Here is a 23,100-nt window from a genome sequence, read left to right on the forward strand (position 1 = left end):
GGGCAAACAGAATTTAACACCCCGCCGAAGACAATAGCGCTTCCTTTAGAAGAACACTATAGCTGAACAAATACATCTAGCATGGATATTTTCAGAGATCCTGTTTAAAAGTTTGGTATTATTCTTTAAAAGTCTCTATTTTTTTTTTTTTTCCCAAATGTTTTTTATTAACTTTTCAAACATTCTTACATTCATTCATCAAGCATGTAACTTACAGAATAGCACAGTATATAGAAATAAACACATATCACACACGTACCAAATTAAAATACATCAATAGAATAAATAACAATAAAAGTAAATAACAATAAAAATAAAAATGAAAATAAAAATAAAAATAAAAAAATAAAATGCTTCTCAAATGGTATCAGTATCCCTTACATTAGACATCCCATTACCTCCACCCTCTTCCAGAAAGGATATGAATGGGTACCATATCTCCTCAAATTTTTTGCGTTTACCTTTCACTATATAAGTTATTTTCTCCATGACCATGTTAGTCGCCATTTCTTTCAGCCAGTCATTTACATGAGGTGTTTGGACTTTTTTCCAAAACAAAGCTATTAAACGTTTAGCTTGTAACAAACACATGTCAAGAAAAACATATTCCTTTTTTCTCAAAGTCATTTCAGGAGGGTATAAGTGCAGAACAAATACTTTTACTGTTAATGGTAGACTAATACTTGTCATTTTATTAATCATATCCCCAACACCTTTCCAAAAAGACCTTATATGTTCACACTCCCATATGCAATGATAAAAATCACCTTTAAATGTATTGCACTTTGTGCAGGTATCAGGAATATTTTCATTATATTTGTGTAGAATAGCTGGAGTTATATAAGTCCGCATCAACCATTTATATTGTAACAATTTCAATCCTACACTTATTGTTTGTGTCTGAGCTTCCATACATGCCTCTGTCCACTCCCTCTCACACAAATCTTCCTTTAAATCTTTCCTCCAGGCCTCTAATTTATTAATTGACGATTCTTTTGATTCTGATGTTATAAGTCTGTATAGATGTGATACTAAACCTCTTGCGTAGCAATCTTTTATCATTTCTGTCTCTAAACTATTCGGTACTGGCATGTCTAAAGAATTATTCTGAGCTACAAAAATAAAGTTCCTTATTTGTAAATACTTAAAGAAATGGTTTTTTGGTATATTAAATGTATTAACTAATTCCTCAAAAGACTTAAGTTTGTTTGAAGAATACAAATCTTTAATAGATTTTATCCCTTTATCTGCCCAACTTTTAAAGCCTGCATCCAACTTGCCTGGTTTGAAGTCTGTATTACCCCAAATAGGGCTATAACAAGACATTCTATTAGGAATACCAAAATGTTTCTTCACCACATACCATACATTGATCATATTGAGAACAATTGGGTTTGAACAGTTTTTCCGGTGTTGTTTGAGATTAGCTGAGTATATATACCTTTTTAAGGTAAGACCCTGTTTGACTTCCGCTGATTCCATATTAACCCATGATGGGGGGCTTTCTGTGGAAAAATAATACATTATGGTTCTGAGCTGAGCCGCCCAGTAATACCATTGCACATTAGGACAATTAAGCCCCCCTCTGTCATAGGGCAAGTACAAAAGTGAAAGGCGGAGCCTTGGACGTCTGTTGTTCCAAATAAAGTTATTGAATAATGAAGTAAGTCTCATAAAAAGGTGTTTTGAAGGTGACAAAGGGATATTCTGAAATAAGTACAGTATTTTGGGTAAAATATTCATTTTCAGAACATTTACACGACCGATTAAGGATATGGGTAATAATGTCCAACTATCAATAGTATTAGAAATATTTTCAAATAATGGTTCATAATTTACAGAAACTATGTTCTCTAGTTTTGGTACAACTCGTATTCCCAGATATGTAAAGCTATCTGTTAAGTGAAAATTTGTAGGGTTGCTCTGGAAATGTACCTTATCTTTATCATCTAATAACATTAACATACTTTTCGAGTGATTTATTTTGTATCCTGATATCTTCCCAAATGTCCCTATAAGCTCTAAAAGAGCTGGAATAGATTGACTTAAATTTTTAAGAAAAAGGAGAACGTCGTCAGTAGAGCTGGGCGATATGGCCCTCCAAAAAAATCTTCGATTAATTTTTTTTAAATCCGATTTTCGATTTTAATAGATTTATTTTCCTCTACTAAAAAACTACAGATGATAAAGGAATGGTAAAAAAAAGTTTTAATTTATTTTTCACTTAAATTTCCCCTTTGAGGTTAAAGTGCAAGCAGAAACAAATTGTAAACAAGTGAGAACATTCAGTAACTTTTAGAAGGTTTTCTCCAACATACTTTAAGCATTGACACAATGCAACCTCAAACTTAAAATAAATAAATAAAACACACCCTCAAAAAATAAATAGATATAAATAATTTGGTGCCCTTTAATAAAATGGAAAACAAATACAATTGAACAATTCTTGCATGTTGTACTGACAGTCACGCTGTCTACATTCTGATTAAGAACAGGGCTCCCCTCACTTTAGCCTAAATTCCAGCACTTTTCAAACCTGAAACACAATGTAACATTAAAATTCGTCAGGTAAATGTTCCTTCCACTGTTTCTTTATACTACCACAGTTTATACTTTATACTACAATAGTTGCCAGGTTCGCTTTTTCACGCCAAATTGGGCTTGTTTGGAAAATCCAGCCGCGGGTAAAAATTATGGGGTCGCGGGGTGCGGTTTTTTGGTCTACTTTTGAGTTGGGCTACCGCAGGAGTTACAAGTCAACACTAATAATGGATCGCGATATAATACTTAATTTGTCTCCATTTTACACACTCGCGAGGTGCCCGGAGCCGCGCGCTACGGTCACTCGCGAAAGTATAATCCATTGAAGCGGGTTCGGTGACCGAGGCAGAAACTGCTTAATCCAAAATATCCCGCGGAGGGAAACTTTATTGACAGCGCAACTGAATAGCACTCTTCGCTCTCTCCCTCTATCGGTTTCAAACACCTTACAGCGAGGACTTGTTTGGTCTACATCTGACGCCGCAAAACCGAACCAACTCCAGATCACGGAGCTAGTTGCTCTTTTCTTGGACACAAGTTCCGCCGTCATGTTTGTGTGTGTGTGTTTTGAGGGTGGATGGGTGGGAGGTGCTAAACTCACTGAACTACGGGAGCCCACAGTGCAGCGTCGGTGGTGAAAATTAAATCTCAGAAAATCGATTTTCTTAAAAACACATCGTCCTTAACTGTAAATTCGAATTAATAGATAATATCGATTAATCGCCCAGCTCTAGTCGTCAGCAAACAAAGCAATTTTGTGTTCCATCTGGCCAACATTGACTCCAGTAATGTTCATGTGTTTTCTAACTGCAATGGCAAAGGGTTCTATAGAAATTACAAAGAGGAGAGGGGAAAGGGGCGACCCCTGCTGGCATCCCCGCCCTATGTTGAAAGGTTTTGACACTGTGTTGTTCGTAATCACCTCAGCTACTAGGTCATTACAAAGGATTTTAACCCATTTACAAAAATTCTCCCCAAAACCAAATTTAGTCAAAAGATCAAATAAGTAGGGCCATGTTAAACGGTCAAACGCCTTCTCTGCATCCAGCGACAAGATGGCAGTGTCTGGCATATTCCGCTGGCTATGAAGGATGTTGAGAAGCCTTCTTACATTATGAAATCCTTGTCTGCGTTGTATAAAACCATTTTGGTCCTCTCCTATTAAATTAGGTAGTACTGCTTCCAATCTCCGTGCTAACAGTTTACATATAATTTTAGTGTCTGAATTAAGAAGACTTATTGGGCGCATGTTTTCACATTTTGTATTACTTTTTCCTGGTTTTGGTAGTAGTGTGATTAATGCTTCTCTCATTGATGTTGGAAGAAGACCAGATTCAAATGCCTCTACTGCCATGTCTAACAGTGGATGTATCAGTTTTTCTTTATATTTCTTATAAATATCTATGGGAAGACCATCCGGGCCTGGTGTTTTTCCTGGTGTCATTGCATCAATAGCTAACGTTATCTCTTCAACAGTTATCCCCTCCTCCAGATTCAAATGATCCTCCTCTGAGATTTGAGGCAAATCTAGATCTGCTAAAAATTGTATTCGGATCTCATCACGAGGAGAGATCTCTGGACTATATAGATCACTGTAATAATCTCTGAAAGCTTCATTTATCTTTATTGGATCTATAATGTTTCCAGATGGTGCTTCTATTGTAACAATAGCCCGTTCCTCTTGTCTTTTTTTAATTTGCCAAGCAAGTAGTTTTCCAGCTTTGTCTCCATGCTCGTAGAAATTCTGTTTTAGTTTACTTATTTTTACTGCCGCTTTTACTGCTGATTTTTCATTATATTGTGCCCTTAACAGAAGTAATTTATCATGTTCATCTTTATTTGCTACTCTATTCTGATATATAGTCCTTTCCAATTCACAGATCTGTCTCTCCAACTGACTTAGGTCTTTTCTAGACTGTTTGGATTTAGAGCTACAATATCCAATAATTTGACCCCTAATGTAGGCTTTAAAAGCCTCCCATCTTATACAAGCTGATGTTTCAGATGTATTTATTTCAAAGTAAATGTCAATTTGTTTGCCCAAAAAATCTACGAATGAGGGATCTTGTAACCATCCTGCTTGCAGGCGCCATTTAGGAGGAGTACTGGCTATCCTTTTATCTGTATACGTTAATGATACCGCAGCATGGTCAGAGACTACCACTGTGTGATATGTACAATCTGTTATCTTTGAAAGCAATGTTGCTGATACCAAAAAGTAGTCAATACGTGAGTATGTTTTATGAGTCCCAGAATAACATGAGTAAACCAAAGAGCTAGGGTTAAGCTGTCGCCATATATCTACTATATTTAAATCTGTCATGAATTGTTTTATTATTTTCCTAGATTTGGCATGTGTAGCATCTAAGCCTGTTGAGCGATCTTTTACTGGGTCCATTGTGCAGTTCATATCACCTGCCACAATATTTTGGCCTTTCAAACCTGATATTGAAAGGAATAGATCGCTGAAAAAGGCAGGATTGTCATCATTAGGGCCGTAAACATTAATTAAATTAATTTTATCTCCAAACAAAAACCCTTCTATTATAATAAATCTTCCAGCTGGGTCTTTTACTATGTTTTCCACTTGTAAGGGAATGGATTTATGAACGAGTGTCATCACTCCTCTGGCATTTGAGGCGTAGCAGCATGAGAAAACCCGACCCCGCCATCTCCTCTGAATTCTAACAGTTTCCCCTGTTGTCATGTGCGTTTCCTGCAAAAATATTATCTTTGCCTTAAGTAATTTGATTCTGTCCATTACTTGTTTCACTTTTTTAAGACTACCCATTCCCCTACAATTCCAAGTTATGAATTCCACCTTTTCAGTTTCTGACATTACATTTTTTACTGTACTTAATCACCTTATGTACCCCTTTCAGATCATGAGACAGACTTACCACTGAGAAGCTAAAGCAAAAAGCGAAAAACACATACAACAGCGCAATAGGTGCCACACATACCAAAACTTTAGAACTGAACATTGCAACCTCCTTCACACAAACCCTCTTATGTTGGTCTAACCCCCCTCCCCCCTTTATGTTTACTCCCTGTATGGGAACGTTAGATCCACACATATGTGAGGAGCTAACTACTGTTTGGCTCTTTCACTCACCTACTTTGACACAACCCTTTACCTTCTAATAATCTACTCAATTTTTAAAGTAAATTCAACCTCAAACTAGGTTACACCCGTCGTAAAATGTACATAACTGAGACTTCATTTAACTTAGATTTTCTATATCTTAGAATAACTCAAAACTTTGTTCAGAATAGTACACTGTTAATCAGACCAGGCCTTAGTCTTATTATCCCCCTTTTCGAAGACCACAACATGAAAATAATAATAATAATAGCCTATCAAAGAAATAATAATAATAATAATAAACTGAACTATAACATCCTCAGCCAACAAATGTGAGTCCGTCTGCATTAGTTGAGCATATTTCAAGCGATTAACATAAGTAACCTATTGTGCATCTGCAGACAAAAATCAGGATATAGCCTAGCAAAAACCAGTTTTAATGAAAGGCTACCTCTTTTCTCAGTTACCCAGTCCTTCCATGAATTGCTCCACCTCGGTTGGGGTATTATACAGCTCTGTTTTCCCATTGTATGTGAGAAGCAATCGTGCAGGGAAGACGACGCGATGCTTGTCGATTCCCCTCTGTCGTAGCTTCTTTCTCACTCCATCATAAGCCCTCTGCTTCCTGTGTGTTTCAGCGGTGACATCGGGAAAGAATCGGATTTCTTGATCTTTATATTCCACTGTCCCTTTATCCCTGGCCGCCCGCAACACCTCTTCCTTCTGTCTGTAGTTGAGAAACTTTATAATGAGAGTTCTCGGTCGGGGTGGAGGGGCATTGGCATCAGCTCCGTCCTTTGCCTGGTGTCGCGGGCCGATTCTGTGCGCGCGTTCCAGTGCCAGCGCGGCGTCCTTCATCTCTAGTATTGAGGGAATCCAATTTTCTAGGAATCTACTCGCATCCCGTCCTTCCTCGTTCTCTGGCAAACCCACTATTCTCATATTATTTCTCCGACTGCGATTTTCCATCTCGTCCATTTTCTCTAATAACGACTTGACTTGGGGTTCTAAAGTGTTGACACGAGTTTTAAGTTGGGTTACTTCATCCTCTATACCCGAAATGCGTTCTTCTGCCTCTTCAACTCTTTCGTTTATTTCTTTTACTTTTTCCAGTACTCCATCTATCTTTTCAGTAATTCGCTTTTCCATTCGTTTTATTGCATTCATGACATCCGAAGTGCTGGGGCTGTTAGTGGAGCCCCCGTCATGATGGGTTTCACTTTCGCTTTCGCCATCTTCAATGTCCTCGTGTTCAGCTTCAGAAAACTCTCGTCTTTCGGTGTCTTTTTCTTGCTTTTGCTGTTTTTGAGCAACTGTCTGTCTTCTCCTTTGTGACATTGTCTCTAATTTGTTGAAATCAGAACAAAATTTCGATAATGAGTAGAATTTATACGTTTTCAAGGATTTATAATCAGGAGGGTAGGTGTCACGCAGCCTCTCAGCTCCCCGCCATCACCGGAAGCCTTAAAAGTCTCTATTACCTGGATGTCATCATTTATATTTGGCTTTTAATATTTCTATATTTATATTTATTTATATTTTTTTATCAATTAATTTTTCTCACCCAGTTACTGAATATACAATTTACAGTCAAAGGGTTAGTAACTTACAGAAAGGCTGTTCTGTGAATTCAACACCACTTCTAAAATTATCACCTTAATTTGGAGACAATGTCGTCAGCCAAGCAGTCTAACAGACGGTCGTGTGTTGGTGCGAGTTAAACAGTACGACTGTTTATCGATTTCACACATTACTGAATAGAAAAAAAATTCATACTGTCACTGTTTGACGAGAGAAATCCCACTTCCAAAGTCCCGCGAGGGCGAGCGTGTGGTGTGGATGCCCACAGCGCTCTCCTGGGCCCCAGAACAGAGGGCCCTCTCACTGGGACACAATCCACTCTTGGCTCAGTCTCTCAAACTGGCCTGTCACCAGATGGCAATAATGCTGCTTCTGTCTGGCTGGCCCTGAATGCGCCGTAGACGATCTGTTTGGTGCTTCCTGCTAACACTGCAGTGAAGCCTGCAGCCACGTCCTCCCCGGCCAGGCCGCTACCGCACAAGGCACAGGGTCTCTGGGGCTCTGGTCCAGGGCTCAGCCCCTCCCAGCAACACCAGTACCACCAGTGCAGTCAGTGCCAGATGAACCCAGCTGCACAAATGTTATAGACCTTTCATTTGGCTTTTTGTACACAATGAGAGAGAGAGAGTTTCCACAAAACAAAAAAGTGTAAATAAAAATTTCCCTCCAAAGCTGATTTGGGCTGCTAGTGTTTGGGCTCCCCATGTTTCCTCCCACTGTCAGTTGCCTCTTCCTCTTCCTCTTCCTCATGTGGTGACTTGTGCTCAGTTATTGTTAGTTTTCTCTGCTCTGCAGCAGTGGGGGCGGGTTGAGAGCAGGCCACGCCCATCATTCCACTCTACTCCACCCCCACTCTTTCTCCTCTTCCTCTCCCCTACTCTCCCTCCTCCTTCTACACGGTGTGGCACTAAATGCCAAGCAAGCTGTTGTGGGTTCAGCTCTATTCTGGCCTCTTTCCCTGCTAGAACAGCCACCGAATCGTTTGGCCATACGAACATCAGTATAAAGAGATTATGTAAGATATGTAGAGGTATTAATATATAAACTGTAGTGAAGTACACGGGGTTTCCAGAGAGACAGGATGATTCAGACTGAAATCCCTCATCAGCTTTGCCAGCAAAGTGCTTCTGCAATAGGAAGAACCAGTATATATATGAGAACGTAGATGTTTAGATCATCACGTTCATTTCTTGGGGTCGTAAAGTCCCAAGAGTGGAGATCAGTTTTCATTTCCCAATTTCACTGCTGCCATAGCAACAACTGGCAGTGCAAACAGATACGCCATCACTACAATGCCCATTAGTATTTAAATGCCTCGGCGTTGCAAACGACGCATCCTTAATCCTGCTGGTCCGAAGGCGTTCAACAAACCGTATCAGCAAGTCTTCTCGTGGTTTCTCCAACGTAACGCCGATCACATCTTACAGGTAACGCCATAGACAGCTCTGTGGTGCACGAGGACTAATGAGTGATGACAATTGATCCATTAGTGCCAGTAATTTTAGTGGTGAATAAATTGTGCATGTAGCACATCTGGATGGGTTGCAGCTCCAGTACCAGTTAACATCTCGGTGGTTGTTAACCTCACTCTCCACCAGCAGGTCTTTCATGTTTTTGTCTCGTCTATAAGAGATTAGTGGAGGATCCGTGTAAAGTGATGCACACTCAGCCTCATCCTGAAGTGTTTAAATATGTTAGCCAGCGTTTTATTTGTAGGATTCCAAGTTGGCACCAAAGGAATTCTTGCTGACTCAATAGATTGTTACAGGTCAGTGTGCGACAGATGTGGCATCTTAAGTTTTTGCAAATGAAGGAAAATGAAAAGTTGGAAAAAAAAAAAAAAAAAGAAATGAAACGTTGAAGGCTGTTCCCATGGTGATGGGTACAGCGCCGTTAGCCCCCAGGTGGAGGACAGATCTCAGGACTCCAGGTCCTCTGGTAGAAAGCCTTAAAGTGTGAGGAACAAGATATTGTATATGGGATGATATGACCACACCCATAGGATGATGACTACATCCACAGGAAGTTATGACATCATGACCTCAGGAAGGGTGAGACAGGGACAGGTGTGTGTGTATGTGTAAAAAAAATACTAATAATGGCACAAATTGATAAATCGATTATCTGTCCTGTTGCACGAAGTGCGTTGTTTTTAGTATATGAAGAAAACCAGTCAGCGAGTCTGAACAGTAAGCTGAACCCCGCGGAGATACAACAGGGAGATGCAGTGGTAAAGACTGAGCGTATGAAACGTCTCTCTCAGGACAGAACATCTTCTCTAGGTGACTCATCTCAGCAGCGTCCACCGCAATTCCAACGCTCTCAGAGAAACCCCCAGGCCCATTACCCGTCTTCCTGCTTCTAACTGATCCCAGATCAGAGGAACCTGAGAGCTAGTATCATAAGCCCCTGAGCACACTGCTGATTGAGGCGTGGTGTGTGTCTCTCTGCTGGGCGGCAGAGGGAGATAATCTTAACATTATTTTCATTCTATGTTCTGTGGGGAAGTAACAGACTAGCAGTCTCCATCTCTAGTCTGCCATCTTGTTCTTTTTATATTCCAAGCTCTGAGAAAAAAGACATCTTACTAGGTAAAGCACATCATGCTTCTGATGCCACTGAAACTGCCTTGAACTGTTAATCTTCTTACATCATCTCTTAAATTTCACTAGTGAGTTAAATCCTTCTGCCTCTCTCTCAGGCCCTAAAGGATACACCATCCTCATCTCTCTCAGGCCCTAAAGGGTACAGTATCCTCATCTCTCTCAGGCCCAAAAGGGTACAACATCCTCATCTCTCTCAGGCCCTAAAGGGTACAGCATCCTCATCTCTCTCAAGCCCTAAATGGTACAACATCCTCATCTCTCTCAGGCCCAAAAGGATATACCATCCTCATCTCTCTCAGGCCCAAAAGGGTACAACATCCTCATCTCTCTCAGGCCCAAAAGGATATACCATCCTCATCTCTCACAGGCCCTAAAGGATATACCATCCTCATCTCTCTCAGGCCCTAAAGGGTACAGCATCCTCATCTCTCTCAAGCCCTAAATGGTACAACATCCTCATCTCTCTCAGGCCCAAAAGGATATACCATCCTCATCTCTCTCAGGCCCAAAAGGGTACAACATCCTCATCTCTCTCAGGTCCTAAAGGATATACCATCCTCATCTCTCTCAGGCCCTAAAGGATATACCATCCTCATCTCTCTCAGGCCCTAAAGGATATACCATCCTCATCTCTCTCAGGCCCTAAAGGGTACAGCATCCTCATCTCTCTCAAGCCCTAAATGGTACAACATCCTCATCTCTCTCAGGCCCTAAAGGATATACCATCCTCATCTCTCTCAGGCCCTAAAGGTTATACCATCCTCATCTCTCTCAGGCCCTAAAGGATATACCATCCTCATCTCTCTCAGGCCCTAAAGGATATACCATCCTCATCTCTCTCAGGCCCTAAAGGGTACAGCATCCTCATCTCTCTCAAGCCCTAAATGGTACAACATCCTCATCTCTCTCAGGCCCTAAAGGATATACCATCCTCATCTCTCTCAGGCCCTAAAGGATATACCATCCTCATCTCTCTCAGGCCCAAAAGGATATACCATCCTCATCTCTCTCAGGCCCAAAAGGGTACAACATCCTCATCTCTCTCAGGCCCTAAAGGATATACCATCCTCATCTCTCTCAGGCCCTAAAGGATATACCATCCTCATCTCTCTCAGGCCCTAAAGGATATACCATCCTAATCTCTCTCAGGCCCAAAAGGGTACAACATCCTCATCTCTCTCAGGCCCTAAAGGATATACCATCCTCATCTCTCTCAGGCCCTAAAGGGTCCACCATCCTCATCTCTCTCAGGCCCTAAAGGGTACACCATCCTCATCTCTCTCAGGCCCTAAAGGGTCCACCATCCTAATCTCTCTCAGGCCCAATCCCTGGTAGCCAAATAACACTAACCCTGCTGATTAGGAGACACAGGGAGCCAAGAGGAGACACAGATGCTGCTCGCTGGAATAACCCTCTCAATTACAGTGGGGCCAAATTGAAACTGATGCTGATTCAACTCTTCCCAATATATCTGACAGCACCTCTGAAACCAGCCGCTCTCCCCCATACCACACACACACACACACACACACACACACACACACACACACACACACACACACACACACACACACACACACACACCAGCCCTCAGCCAGAGAGGCCGCCAAGCGCAGGAGGAAGGGTATCGATTCTCAATAACACTTGTTAATGACCACACACTGTCTCCACACCGTTACCGAGCACAGAGGGGCAAAGAGATGACCGCAGCGCAGCGGGCCAGATGGGACTGGTTAGGGAGGGTTATGAGGATGAATTGTGGGTCAGACGCCGACAGAGAGAGAGAGAGAGAGAGAGAGAGAGAGAGAGAGAGAGAGAGATAGTGACAAAGAGGATCATGAGAAGGAGCGCAGGTCGATATGGGAGCAGAGAGGGTAACTCCTGGTCGTGCTGCGCGAGACCTTCTGGAGTCGTTAGCTAAACAGACGAGAGGAGAAGCAGAAGAGGCTCCTCCATCCATCTCTCCTCGCCTTCACTCCTGCGGGTCGGCCGGCCGACGGGCGTTTGGAAGTGCCACTCCCTGTAATGAGTCCAGACCGCAGGTCAATACCGCGCTGGCCTCCCAGTCAATACCGCTTACCTGCAACACAAACACTCAAAGGCCCCTCTCCCACAAAATCAATGACCTATTAGCCCCTCCCCCACCCCTCCCGACCTCACCTCAACCCCCCCCCGCTCATCGCCTCGCTGCGTGGTAGACCGCGGTGCTGGTGGTCCGGAAGCAGCTGAACCGTGTTTACCTTCAGGAGGGATGGGGTGGGCTTAGAGGGGAGTGTTTAAAATGATGTTCTCAGCAGCTGCGGGCCGGTGTGTGAATAAGGGAACACGTGACAGGATGAACGTCTTCTCGTTCGGCGGACATGGCACACGTGAGGAGGTCTGATGTGAAGCCATGCCGAAGCAGACCATTTCTGCAGAGGAACGCTCTCCAGACACTGTTCCTCCAGACACTTGTTCCTTGAGCTGCACCTTAACGGATTCCTACGACCCGGTGAGCGCGAGACACGGTGAGCGCGAGACATTCCTACGACTCGGTGAGCGCAAGACACACCTAAGACTCGGTGAGCGTGAGACACTTCAGACTGAAGGTCCAACCTTTATTCCATACATTTTTAAATCATGAATGTTTTCATTTTAATTTTTTTTCACGCCTAAATGTCTACTTGTTTTGTATACAAGAGTCTAAGAAAAACAACTACACAACATCACAAGGTTGACAGAGACAGTCTCTCGACACCAGGTCCCTCCGTCCCTCTCCAGAGCAGCTCGCCGGGCTGCCGGACGGGGACAGGTCACTCATGACGGGAAGGGTTCCGTTTGTTTCACTGGCTCTCGGGAGAATCTGATCGTCCAGGCTCCCCCTCCACAGACCACATGTCAATATTCCATTGAAGTAATTGTCCAATCAGAGCCTTCCATTTCCTCTTTGCATAGATGGCAGACGATCTGCTTGTGACCTCGCCCCCTTATTTTTATACACGCCCTCTGACTGGACAGATCTGTTGCCATGGTTTTCAACCGTGGGACTGGTTCCATTTTATTCCACTTTTTTTTTCTAGAAACATTTAAAAAGTCTAATAAATTTACAATGCAATTTCTGTTGCAAGTAATATCAACAAGATATTTACAATAACTTACATAAACCAAACAGGGAATATTGTAATACATATTTGTCTGCATATCTCAAAGGCAAAAGAAGCAGATTTAATCGGTAATGTAATATTGTACACTGTCAGCACTGCCCAGCTACCAGAGAGCAAACCCAGTGTCAGGACCAGTAACACCAGACCCGTTTAGACTGGGAGCAGGAACAACATGACCAGTAATGAACTGGGATGAGTATAGGACGTGTGTGAGCGACGCAACTTAACGCAAATTCGTAAAAACTAAACATATACATGGAAAAGCAATAGGAAAAATACAAACTCATTTCAGAATCTCACATGTCACACAAAAAACCCAAAAGGTACTGGATTAATATATTAATATCAAATTCTGTGAGGGCAGTGAGTGTGTCAGGTTGGGACCATTCCTCACTCTGCACATCCGTATAAAATAAAAGCGTAGCCATGTGCTTGTTTCCAAAGTACAAATTCTACATTTCAGTTTGTTGTTAACTTTATTCTCTGGGTAAATAAGTGCATGTCGACTGTCTCCCAACTGAGAAGGGGCGGGGCAGGTGGTTGGGGGCGGGGCAGGGCGTTTGGGGGGCGGGGCAGAGTTGTTCCCCTAGCACAGTGTTACCGGGCCTCCACCTCTTTGGGGTTTCGTGAGGGCGAGTATTCCCGGGGGTCCTGGGTGGTGATGGGAGTAGTCCGTCTCGGCGACGCCACCCTGGGGGGGCCGGCGGGCACCAGGGGAGGGGGGGCGCTGAGGGCGGCGGTGGGGGGTGTCCGGTTCAGGAGTCCGCCCTGGCCGGCCGACGGGCTGAGCCGTGGGTACGGCATCCCGCCCAGGTGGGACATGAAGGGGGGCATGTGAGGTAAGTGCCCCTCCATGGGGGACTGGTGGAGCTGGTGGAGGCGAGCGCGGTCCAGCTCCTCCCGCAGGTGGAGGCGCTCCCTCTCCTCCGCCTGCTGCCGTAGCCTCTCCTGTTCCCTCCGCACCTCCATCAGGTGCTCCTGGTGCGAGTACTCGTGCGGCTCCCGCTCGCGGTACACCCGCTCCGGGTCGTACAGCCCGGGGAAGCGGTGTCCCTGCTCCGAGCGCAGCTGGAAGTCCATCCGGCGCTGCAGGTCCAGGTTCCGGTACGCCTCCCGCAGGGGGTCCCAGGAGAAGGCGGGGTGGGGGAGGCGGTCCCGGCCGGCGGCCAGCGGGCCCACTCCCATGAAGGGCGCCATGCGGGCCCGGTCCAGCATGTTCAGGCCGCTCATCTGGTGCACGGCGCCCATGGGGAAGGGCAGGGAGTGGGGCATGGGCACGGCGTGCAGGGGGGGCCCCGTCGACAGCTCGCTGCCCCGCGGCGAAGGGGGCGGGGGCTGCTGGGTTACAGGCACGTGCTGATGTGCTGTGGGCGGAGCCTGGTGAGGAAGGGGCGGGACCTGGGGGTGAGGGGCGGGCTCAGAGCTCACCACCATCACCTCCTGCTCCTCCTTGCGTTCCTCCTTGATCTTCATGTCGTTTTTCACCTTGTGGACCGTCTCGCCCGACGGGGTGTCCCGGTCCCGCTTCCGGTCCCGCTCGGCGTCCTTCACGGGCTGCAGGGGCAGTAACGCCCCCATCTTGATGCCCGTCTCAGCGAGGAGGCCTTTAGTGTAGGGAGAGGGGGAGCGGCGGCCCGGCTTGCAGGAGTCCACGGAGGAGGTGGCCCGCTCGCTGGACTCCTTCCCCGGGGAGCGGCTCTCCTTCACCTTCACGTCCGCCATCAGCGCCACCTCTCGCTGACGCTCCAGCAGGTCCTTGTCGGACTCGGCGCGAGAGCGGTCCCCCCCGCCATGGGAGCGGCCCAGGTCGGCCGAGTTCTGGCTGCTGGAGCGAATCAGGCTGCTGATCTGGTAGCTGACGGGGGCGGAGCCAGGGGAGGAGCGGTTTGAGTGACGGTTACGATCCAGCGAATCTCTGAGAGAGAGAGAGAGAGAGAGAGAGAGAGAGAGAGAGAGAGAGAGAGAGAGAGAGAGAACGAGAACCAACAGAAGACTTTAAAGAACATGAACAGAATGAAAGTCATGCCAATCTCGGACTGAACAAAATTAAAGTTCTTACAGTACAACAAATAAACACACTGACATGGATCATTGAAAAACAAACAGTTTCCAAATGAAAATTTTAAGTTACAAAATATTTACGTCAACTCATCAGGTGCAGATAAAGAGCTGAAAAGTCCAGAATCACACAGCCACCTGTCTCTGTCTCTGTCTCTGTCTTTGTCCTCCTTGTCTCGCTTGTCCCGGTCGTGGCTGTTGGCCGAGCTGCTCCTCTCGCTCTCGGTGGTCTTGGGCCACTGTGGTGGGGTGGGGAAGGAGGGTGGTGTGCGGTGCAGCCGGTTCCACGTGTCATGGTGCGGGCTGCCGAACCCGGGCAGCGCCGGGCCCTCTTTGGGTCCAAACACGGTGCTGGCGCCTGAAAGGAGAAGAGGGGGGGGCGCTTTATCTTCATCGGGAGGTCTACAGAGACTGTTGCTGACAGCTGTGTGTGTGTGTGTGTGTGTGTGTGTGTGTGTTGGGGTGAGGTGGGCGGCAGGGGGATTAGGGACATCTCCCCAGCTCTGTGGGCCCCTTCAGAGCAGAGCCAGTCCCCCCCCCCACCCCCCAAATACGCTTGACAGCTTCCAACAAGGACCCGTTCTGCAAAGTTTCTGTTTCAGTGCAATCGATTCCACTAGAGGAAACCCCGTTTGGCAATGCAAGAGAAAGAGGAAAACAGAGAGAGAAAGAGAGAGAGACAGACAGACGAAATGAAAAAGAGAGAAAGATCTGCAAATGTCTGACAGCACTGGGAGCGTAATTAATGCAGGAGTGGCAGTAAAGCGTCTGGCTGTGAGCTGTCGCTGGGCTGTGATCGGCGGTGTTGCTGCTGTAAGATTAAACCCAAGCCTTTGTAAGGCCTCCCCCTCCCCCTCTCCCTGTGCACTTATTTGGCATTTGTTGCAGAGCTAAGTGCCTCCCCCCCCCCCCCCCCCCCCCCCCTCTCTCTCTCTCTCTCTCTCTTTCCCTCCTTCTCTGTCTGTCTCTCTCGCCCCTGCCTCCTCTGCTGTCACTGTGGTCTTGCGCTAAGCCGCTCAGAGTCGAGGCTGTAGCTCGGGGGGGGCTGGGGGCGGGGCTTACCGAGGGCGGGGTTCCCTAATCCGCCGAAGGCACTGGCTGAGAGGTTGCTGAGGCCGCCAAAGGAACTGGAGCGACTGAAAGCATCTGCAAAATGCCAAACAGGGATTAGAGACGAGGGTCTGGAGAGGCCCGACCACCCCCCCCCATCCCCCCGCCCAGCTTCTCTCCGTCTCCTCCCCTCTGAGCTTTAACGTTGGCATTAGCGGCGGCATGCTAGGTGGCTAACGGCACACTGGACCTATTGGGCTGAGTTATGGCTTGGGCTTCGGTTGCTAATGCAGCAGAGGCAGGAGACGACCGTCAGACGGGAACGTGTTGGCTAGCAAATGGCTGCTAAACCTTTGTTAGTCACCAATTAGCACAATGAAGTGAAAGCTAGCCAATGAGCTAACAGGCTTTCCGATTTGTCTGGAGACATAGGTTTGTCTTTCTCCGCCTGCCTCTTTGACGGTTTTAGATCTGGTGAACTGGTTAGAACACTGTGTACAAACAAGATCCAGTTCATTCAATCAGACCATTCAATTCATCCACCAAAATAATCTTTTTAGATAACAACTTTCTTTGCAGACCAAAAAAAAAAGAAAAAAACCACAAAAAAAAAAATCAACCCTTGGTCATTGGGGCCGTCCTGAGGGAATGCGAATTCTCAGAGTATTTTATTTTTCTCCTCTGACTGAATCCTTTAAGAGTTTCATCAATTCCTCTTTATTTCCCTTGAGCATCAGGTGTTTATAAACTCAAATTGGATTGATACGAAATTTTGCTCTGTGAACTCGTTGCCAGGCGCTGGACCCAAACACCTTTGACAGAGCAGCACAACGGGGCCCAGAACCCTTCGCCATCTCCCTGAGTGAGTGAGTGAGTGAGTGAGTACTGGAGACACTGGGGGGGGGAAGATAGACGACCCCCACTCACTGGGCCGCTGCACAAAGCCTCTAGCGTGTAACAAAGGAAGAGCCCAGAAAACAGTGAAGGGCTCCCCCCAAAACCCCACCCCTTACCCTTGAAACCCCGCCCCTTACCCCTTAAACCCCACCCTTACACTGAAAGCCCACCCCTTATACCAAAATCCCACCCCTACCCCAAAGATCCCGCCCCACCCCTGAACCCCTACCCCCAAAAACCCACCCCTTACACCCCAAACCCCACCTCCTACCCCCCGAAACCCCACCCCTTACACCCCAAACCCCACCTCCTACCGCCCGAAACCCCACCCCTTACACCCCAAACCCCACCTCCTACCCCCCGAAACCCCACCCCTTACACCCCAAACCCCACCTCCTACCCCCCGACACCCCACCCCTAACACCCCAAACCCCACCTCCTACCCCCCGACACCCCACCCCTTACACCCCAAACCCCACCTCCTACCGCCCGAAACCGCACCCCTTACACCCCAAACCCCACCTCCTACCGCCCGAAACCCCACCCCTTACACCCCAAACCCCACCATCCGTCCCTTGGAAGGTGACAGTCCTAATGGAAGATCTCTCCCCACTGGACTGCTCTAGCACCAGCACGGTTACTGTGGCGACAGCATGACTGACAGCTCGGCCCAACCTACCTGCCAAATGAGGAGGGGGCAGGAAGCCACTGTGGTGAGGGGCGGGGCCATAGGGTGAGGCAGCTGGATGACCAGATCCTATTGGAGGAGAGTGAAGGGGCATTATTACAAACTATCCAATAGCAAAGCAATAAATTAAACCGTTAATGTAGTGGAATGTGGAGTCAAAGGTACAAAAAAAAATGTTTTTGTGTAATGATTTAGATCATTATTATTCTAATACACAGTGGAACGCAGTGGTATGAAACGCGACCACTGACTTTTTATCATGAGAAATATAACGTATTGGTAACCATTTCACAATCATCACAATAATGCTTTAACTTTATATTGTCCTACTGCAAATACACAAACACTACACACAGAACTCCATCTACACTAAATTCTAATCCTTCACCTAAACCATTACCAATTCTCTTTCTCATTTCTCTGAAAGAAATGACAGGCAGCTGCTCGACTTTAGTTTAGGTTTAATCTATGCCCTCGTTTTCCACTGTTCGTGTGAGTCATTAATGAAGAGGCAATAACAAGGTGGTTTTATGTTGCAGTTAATTACATCCTAAAGGGCAGTTAGACTCACGACACCCAGAAATGCCCACCAGTCAGTTAGGCCAGTTAGGTCAGTTAGGAATGTGTGTTTATGCCCACGGTAGACATGCTTGCCATCAAGATAACATTCATATCAACTCAGCACACACACACACACACACACACACACACACACACACACACACACACACACACACACACACACACACACACAAAGGGCATGAAGCATTCCTGGACATCACTGTAAGAGAGGCTCTGGCAGAAAATTAAAGATTTGCGGGAGTGATGTGTGTGTGTGTGTGTGTGTATGTGGCCCTGCTGTTGGGTGTAGCTGCTGGGTGTATGTACAACAGCTCCAACGGGGTACAGATCACCAGAAACAGCCACCGTTTGCCCAAGATTATGGGCTGTGTATTCTGCTGTGACCTAGAAGAGGGGCTGGGGGTAAACCCCCACCCCCCCACTCCTCCGAGACACCCCCACACACCTGTGGAGGAGAAGAGCGGTCGTGCCAGGTCGTGGGGGTAGGGGAAGCCAGGAAACACGCCCGGGGCCGGCGGCCTGCTGAACAAGTCCAGTTTTCCATTCATGTCCAGTTTATGCGGGTCCATCTGCATCTGCTACAGAGAGAGAATAAAGGAGGGAGAGAGAGAGAGAGAGAGAGAGAGAGAGAGAGAGAGAGAGAGAGAGAGAGAGAGAGAGAGAGAGAGAGAGAGAGAGAGAGAGAGAGAGAGAGAGAGAGAGAGAGAGAGAGAGAGCGCGAGGGAAACAGAGGGGCAACATTATTGAGTGTGATCGATCCAGAGAAACGTGTATGTCAGTGACAGATCTGCTGCTTCATCCTGATTGGACAGAGCGTGTTAGCGTAGCTCCTCCCCCACCTTCATCTTCTGCTGATGGTGGTAGATCTGCCAGGCGATCTGGACATGCACCGCACACCATTTCCCAGGCTTCTGTGGGGCAGCAGGGTCAGGGGTCAGGGGTTAGCACGTAGGCAGCTGACACGCACACAACAGAGTGAGGCAGAGAGCATCACGGTCAACACAGACGGAAGGTCAGACTCACTCTCACGGGGGTCCTGAAGGCGTCCGCCACCTGTAGAGAGACAAAACACAGTCAACACAAGACCACAGACAGGAGTCTCACACCCAAACACAATCACAACGTCCCCTCAGATGAGCTGTGAGTGGTGTGTGTGTGTGTGTGTGTGTGTGTGTGTGGTAAGGGGGCTTTGAGTGTGTGTGTGTGTGGTAAAGGGGCTTTGGGTGTGTGTGTGTAAGGTAAGGGGGCTTTGGGTGTGTGTGTGTGTAAGGTAAGGGGGCATTGGGTGTGTGTGTGTGTGTCGTGTGTGTTGTAAGTGAGCGTTGGTGGTGTGTGAGGTAAGGAAGTGCCGTGTGTGTGAACTAAAGGACGATGGCTAACTTACACGTGGGTCTTTCTGCAGGAGTGTGTGAGATAAGGGAGTGTCGTGTGTGTTGTAAGGGAGTGTCGTGTGTGTGTTGTAAGGGAGTGTTGGGTGTGTGTGAGGTAAAGGACGATGGCTAACTTACACGTGGGTCTTTCTGCAGGAGTGTGTGAGGTAAGGGAGTGTCGTGTGTGTGTGTGTGTTGTAAGGGAGTGTCGTGTGTGTGTTGTAAAGGAGTGTTGGGTGTGTGAGGTAAAGGACGATGGCTAACTTACACGTGGGTCTTTCTGCAGGAGTGTGTGAGGTAAGGGAGTGTCGTGAGTGTGTGTTGTAAGGGAGTGTCGTGTGTGTTGTAAGGGAGTGTTGGGTGTGTGAGGTAAAGGACGATGGCTAACTTACACGTGGGTCTTTCTGCAGGAGTGTGTGAGGTAAGGGAGTGTCGTGTGTGTTGTAAGGGAGTGTCGTGTGTGTGTTGTAAAGGAGTGTTGGGTGTGTGAGGTAAAGGACGATGGCTAACTTACACGTGGGTCTTTCTGCAGGAGTGTGTGAGGTAAGGGAGTGTCGTGTGTGTGTGTGTTGTAAGGGAGTGTCGTGTGTGTTGTAAGGGAGTGTTGGGTGTGTGAGGTAAAGGACGATGGCTAACTTACACGTGGGTCTTTCTGCAGGAGTGTGTGAGGTAAGGGAGTGTCGTGTGTGTGTGTGTTGTAAGGGAGTGTTGGGTGTGTGTGAGGTAAAGGACGATGGCTAACTTACACGTGGGTCTTTCTGCAGAAGTGTGTGAGGAACTGCTCCTGGTCTTGCTGCTACATCAATGGGGTTTGATGCCTGGAGAGACCAGCAGACATGTATAAAGTATTAGACCTAGTATTAGAGTATTAAAGACCTAGTATTAGAGTTTTAGAGACCCATACTTGAGTAAAAGTACACGTTGAAGTGTTCTTTAAAAATATACTGTATTACGGTACAGAAGTAATGAGCATTTTTTGTATTTAAGTATTGCCAGTTAAAATGTATTAAAGTAAAAAGTACTAAAGTTCTCAAGTACTGAAAGTAACAAGTACTGTGTTTTGTATTAATTAAAGAAAGCAGTCAAAGTCTGATTATCAAATTGTTTATACATCACTAACAAGTCAAAGCTGTCAAAGACCACAAACAAAAGTGTTCTGTATGTAAAAACAAGCAGCAATTTAAACTGGGCTTAACACTTCATACACAAAAAACAGGTGTTGCTTCCATCTGGACTCAGACCAAGTCTTACGAAGCTCAAGTGTTGAGTGAAGGCAGCAGCAGAGTAAATGGGACGTAGCCGGAGAATGAGCAGTGTTGTCATGAGAGCCTGACCCTAACCCTGACCCTAACCCTGATCGTTTGACCTGGTGACAGCGCCATCTACTGCTCTGGCAGTGATGCTAATATGGGTTTGATTCCTAGCTAACGTTTATAATTGTAAAGAGAAACTATACAGCATGTAAAAAAAAAGTAAAAGTATTAAACTAATGGAAAATATGTAGTGAAGTAAAAGTGGAAGTAGGAGAAAAAAATAATAATACTCCAGTAAAGATACAGCATTTTAGTACTTAAGTACAGTAGTGAAGTAGTTCTACTTCATTACTCTACATCTCTGGAGACAAGTGAATGAAGACGAATGAGCCAACACACGTGGGAAAGCCATCACGTGAGGCCACGTGCCCATCACGTGACATCGTGTTGATATCCCGTGACATCACGTCACTAGCCTGTGGCACCACACTGGACCACCACGTCTCATCACTACTTCACGTGTCAGGGGAGAGCTTGGCCCCACCCTACGAACGTGTATGTGTGTATGATAAAGAGAAGAGGGCGTGCTGGGGTGTGGGGGTCGTGACCTTTGGCTGGAAGGCTCCCTGCAGCGAGCTGAAGGGCCCGGGGTGGGGCAGCAGGGGCGGCATGGCGGGCATGGCGGCTGGGTACGAGGAGAAGAACTGCAGGAGAAGGAGGAGAGGGCGTTAGGCCTCCACCGCGGCGTTGAGGGCCGTCACGTGAACCGTCACGAGCTCAGTGTGGTGTGTGCAGTGTGGCGTTATGGGTCATGTTAAGTACGGCATTAGTCTGATGGGCACTTACACTCGACTGTCTTAAGAAAGGATTGTCCAGCTTTGGGGTGTACTTGTCAAACTGAAAGGAGGGGGAGAGAGAGGGAGGGGGAGAGAGAGAGAGAGAGAATTAAAACCATAAGCACCACAAATCAAATGCACGTGGCAAAAATCCGGGTTTTAGTGGGAGGGAGAAATAAGAGTGTTTACACTGCAGAATAAGCACCAGATGAATCTGAAATAAAAGATGCTGCTCAATTAAACGATTCCAAAGACAGACAAGCAGCCGTCCAGACGGCCGGGAAGAAGCCACGCCTCTTCGCTGCAGCCGGGGGCAACACACGACACACACTCTCCCCACAACGCTGAACACACACCCCATACGCTGGAGCTGTATGGGGATTCTTTGCAACATTGCTTACGAGATACAACCGAGTCGATAAACAGCAGTACAATCATGCATAGATATGGACTGATTAGATTAATTCAGAAAACTATTCCAACCTACAGAGAGGATTACAGACCTAACAAAGACACCTCGGCCCCTGAAGGGACTGTGTGTGTGTGTGTGTGTGTGTGTGTGTGTGGGGAGAAGAAGACTGACCTCGTTAGGGGTTTATTAGAGAGATTGCAAGAAATACAAATCCAATTGTGTCAAATTAATTTAAGCCATGTTCCAAGCTCCTCTGTCTCTGTCTGTCTGTCTGTCTGTCTGCAGGACCAAACCCACTAGTAGCGTCTCTGTCCACTGATCTCAAACTCTTCAGACGTCCAGCTGTCCAGACATGGACATGCCCCAGCTGGACAAGAGAAGCAAATCTAATCTTCTATTTCTAAAGAAAAAAATCTTCTATTAGCCCAGATTTCAGATGTAAGAAAGAACGGATGTCAGACCAAGAGAGAAGTGAAGAAATGAGTAGAACCACATTTAGGTCAGGAAAGAGAGGGAAGGAGAGAGAGAGAGAGAGAGAGAGAGAGAGAGAGAGGGAGGGAGGGAGAGAGAGAGAGAGAGAGAGGGAGAGGGAAGGAGAGAGAGAGAGAGAGAGAGAGAGAGAGAGAGAGAGAGAGAGAGAGGGAGGGAGGGAGGGAGGGAGGGAGTCTCCTAAAAACTACTGCCCCTGGTTTCTCTGGCCATTTAGAACAAGCTGCTGGTTACTGCTACAGTATAAATGAACGACATTAAATGGCCCCAGATTGTCGTCCCTCTGTAGGTGCAGTCAGGATCAGTCCTGATCAAACACCGTCCTTGGGCTTTAACTAATGCTGATGGAGCTTCTGCCTTTGTTAACAGCCGCTGAGGGTTGAGACAGACGCACGCTTTGGACCTGCGTGGGCCGACCCAGAGGTGTCCTCCAACGAAGATGCCAGTCGTCCTTTCATTATAAACAGCTCTCGCTAATTAAGATGCGATATTTCATCTTTACACAATTA

General features: G+C 46.5%; 1 protein-coding gene across 9 annotated transcripts in view; it reads right to left on the minus strand.

Annotated features, from left to right (window-relative positions):
* Positions 1-12,375: 12,375 nt before the first annotated feature.
* The window catches only part of fbrsl1 (fibrosin-like 1), a 145,476-nt gene continuing 134,751 nt past the window's right edge, over positions 12,376-23,100 (minus strand). For 5 of the 9 annotated variants that reach the window (XM_076997860.1, XM_076997861.1, XM_076997868.1 and 2 more), the window contains 10 exons: positions 21,701-21,751; positions 21,463-21,558; positions 20,348-20,419; positions 19,255-19,284; positions 19,071-19,142; positions 18,677-18,809; positions 17,641-17,718; positions 16,077-16,160; positions 15,099-15,372; positions 12,376-14,871 (listed from right to left, as the gene is read on the minus strand). In XM_076997860.1, coding sequence (XP_076853975.1) covers positions 13,554-14,871; positions 15,099-15,372; positions 16,077-16,160; positions 17,641-17,718; positions 18,677-18,809; positions 19,071-19,142; positions 19,255-19,284; positions 20,348-20,419; positions 21,463-21,558; positions 21,701-21,751 — 2,208 coding nt within the window. In that variant the 3' untranslated portion in view covers positions 12,376-13,553. The remainder of the gene's footprint in view (positions 14,872-15,098; positions 15,373-16,076; positions 16,161-17,640; positions 17,719-18,676; positions 18,810-19,070; positions 19,143-19,254; positions 19,285-20,347; positions 20,420-21,462; positions 21,559-21,700; positions 21,752-23,100) is intronic. The other 4 variants (XM_076997862.1, XM_076997866.1, XM_076997863.1 and 1 more) reach the window with 3 other exon arrangements.

This window comes from Brachyhypopomus gauderio, chromosome 3 (genome assembly GCF_052324685.1).
Source record: "Brachyhypopomus gauderio isolate BG-103 chromosome 3, BGAUD_0.2, whole genome shotgun sequence".
In the NCBI taxonomy this organism is placed as follows: Eukaryota; Metazoa; Chordata; class Actinopteri; order Gymnotiformes; family Hypopomidae; genus Brachyhypopomus; species Brachyhypopomus gauderio.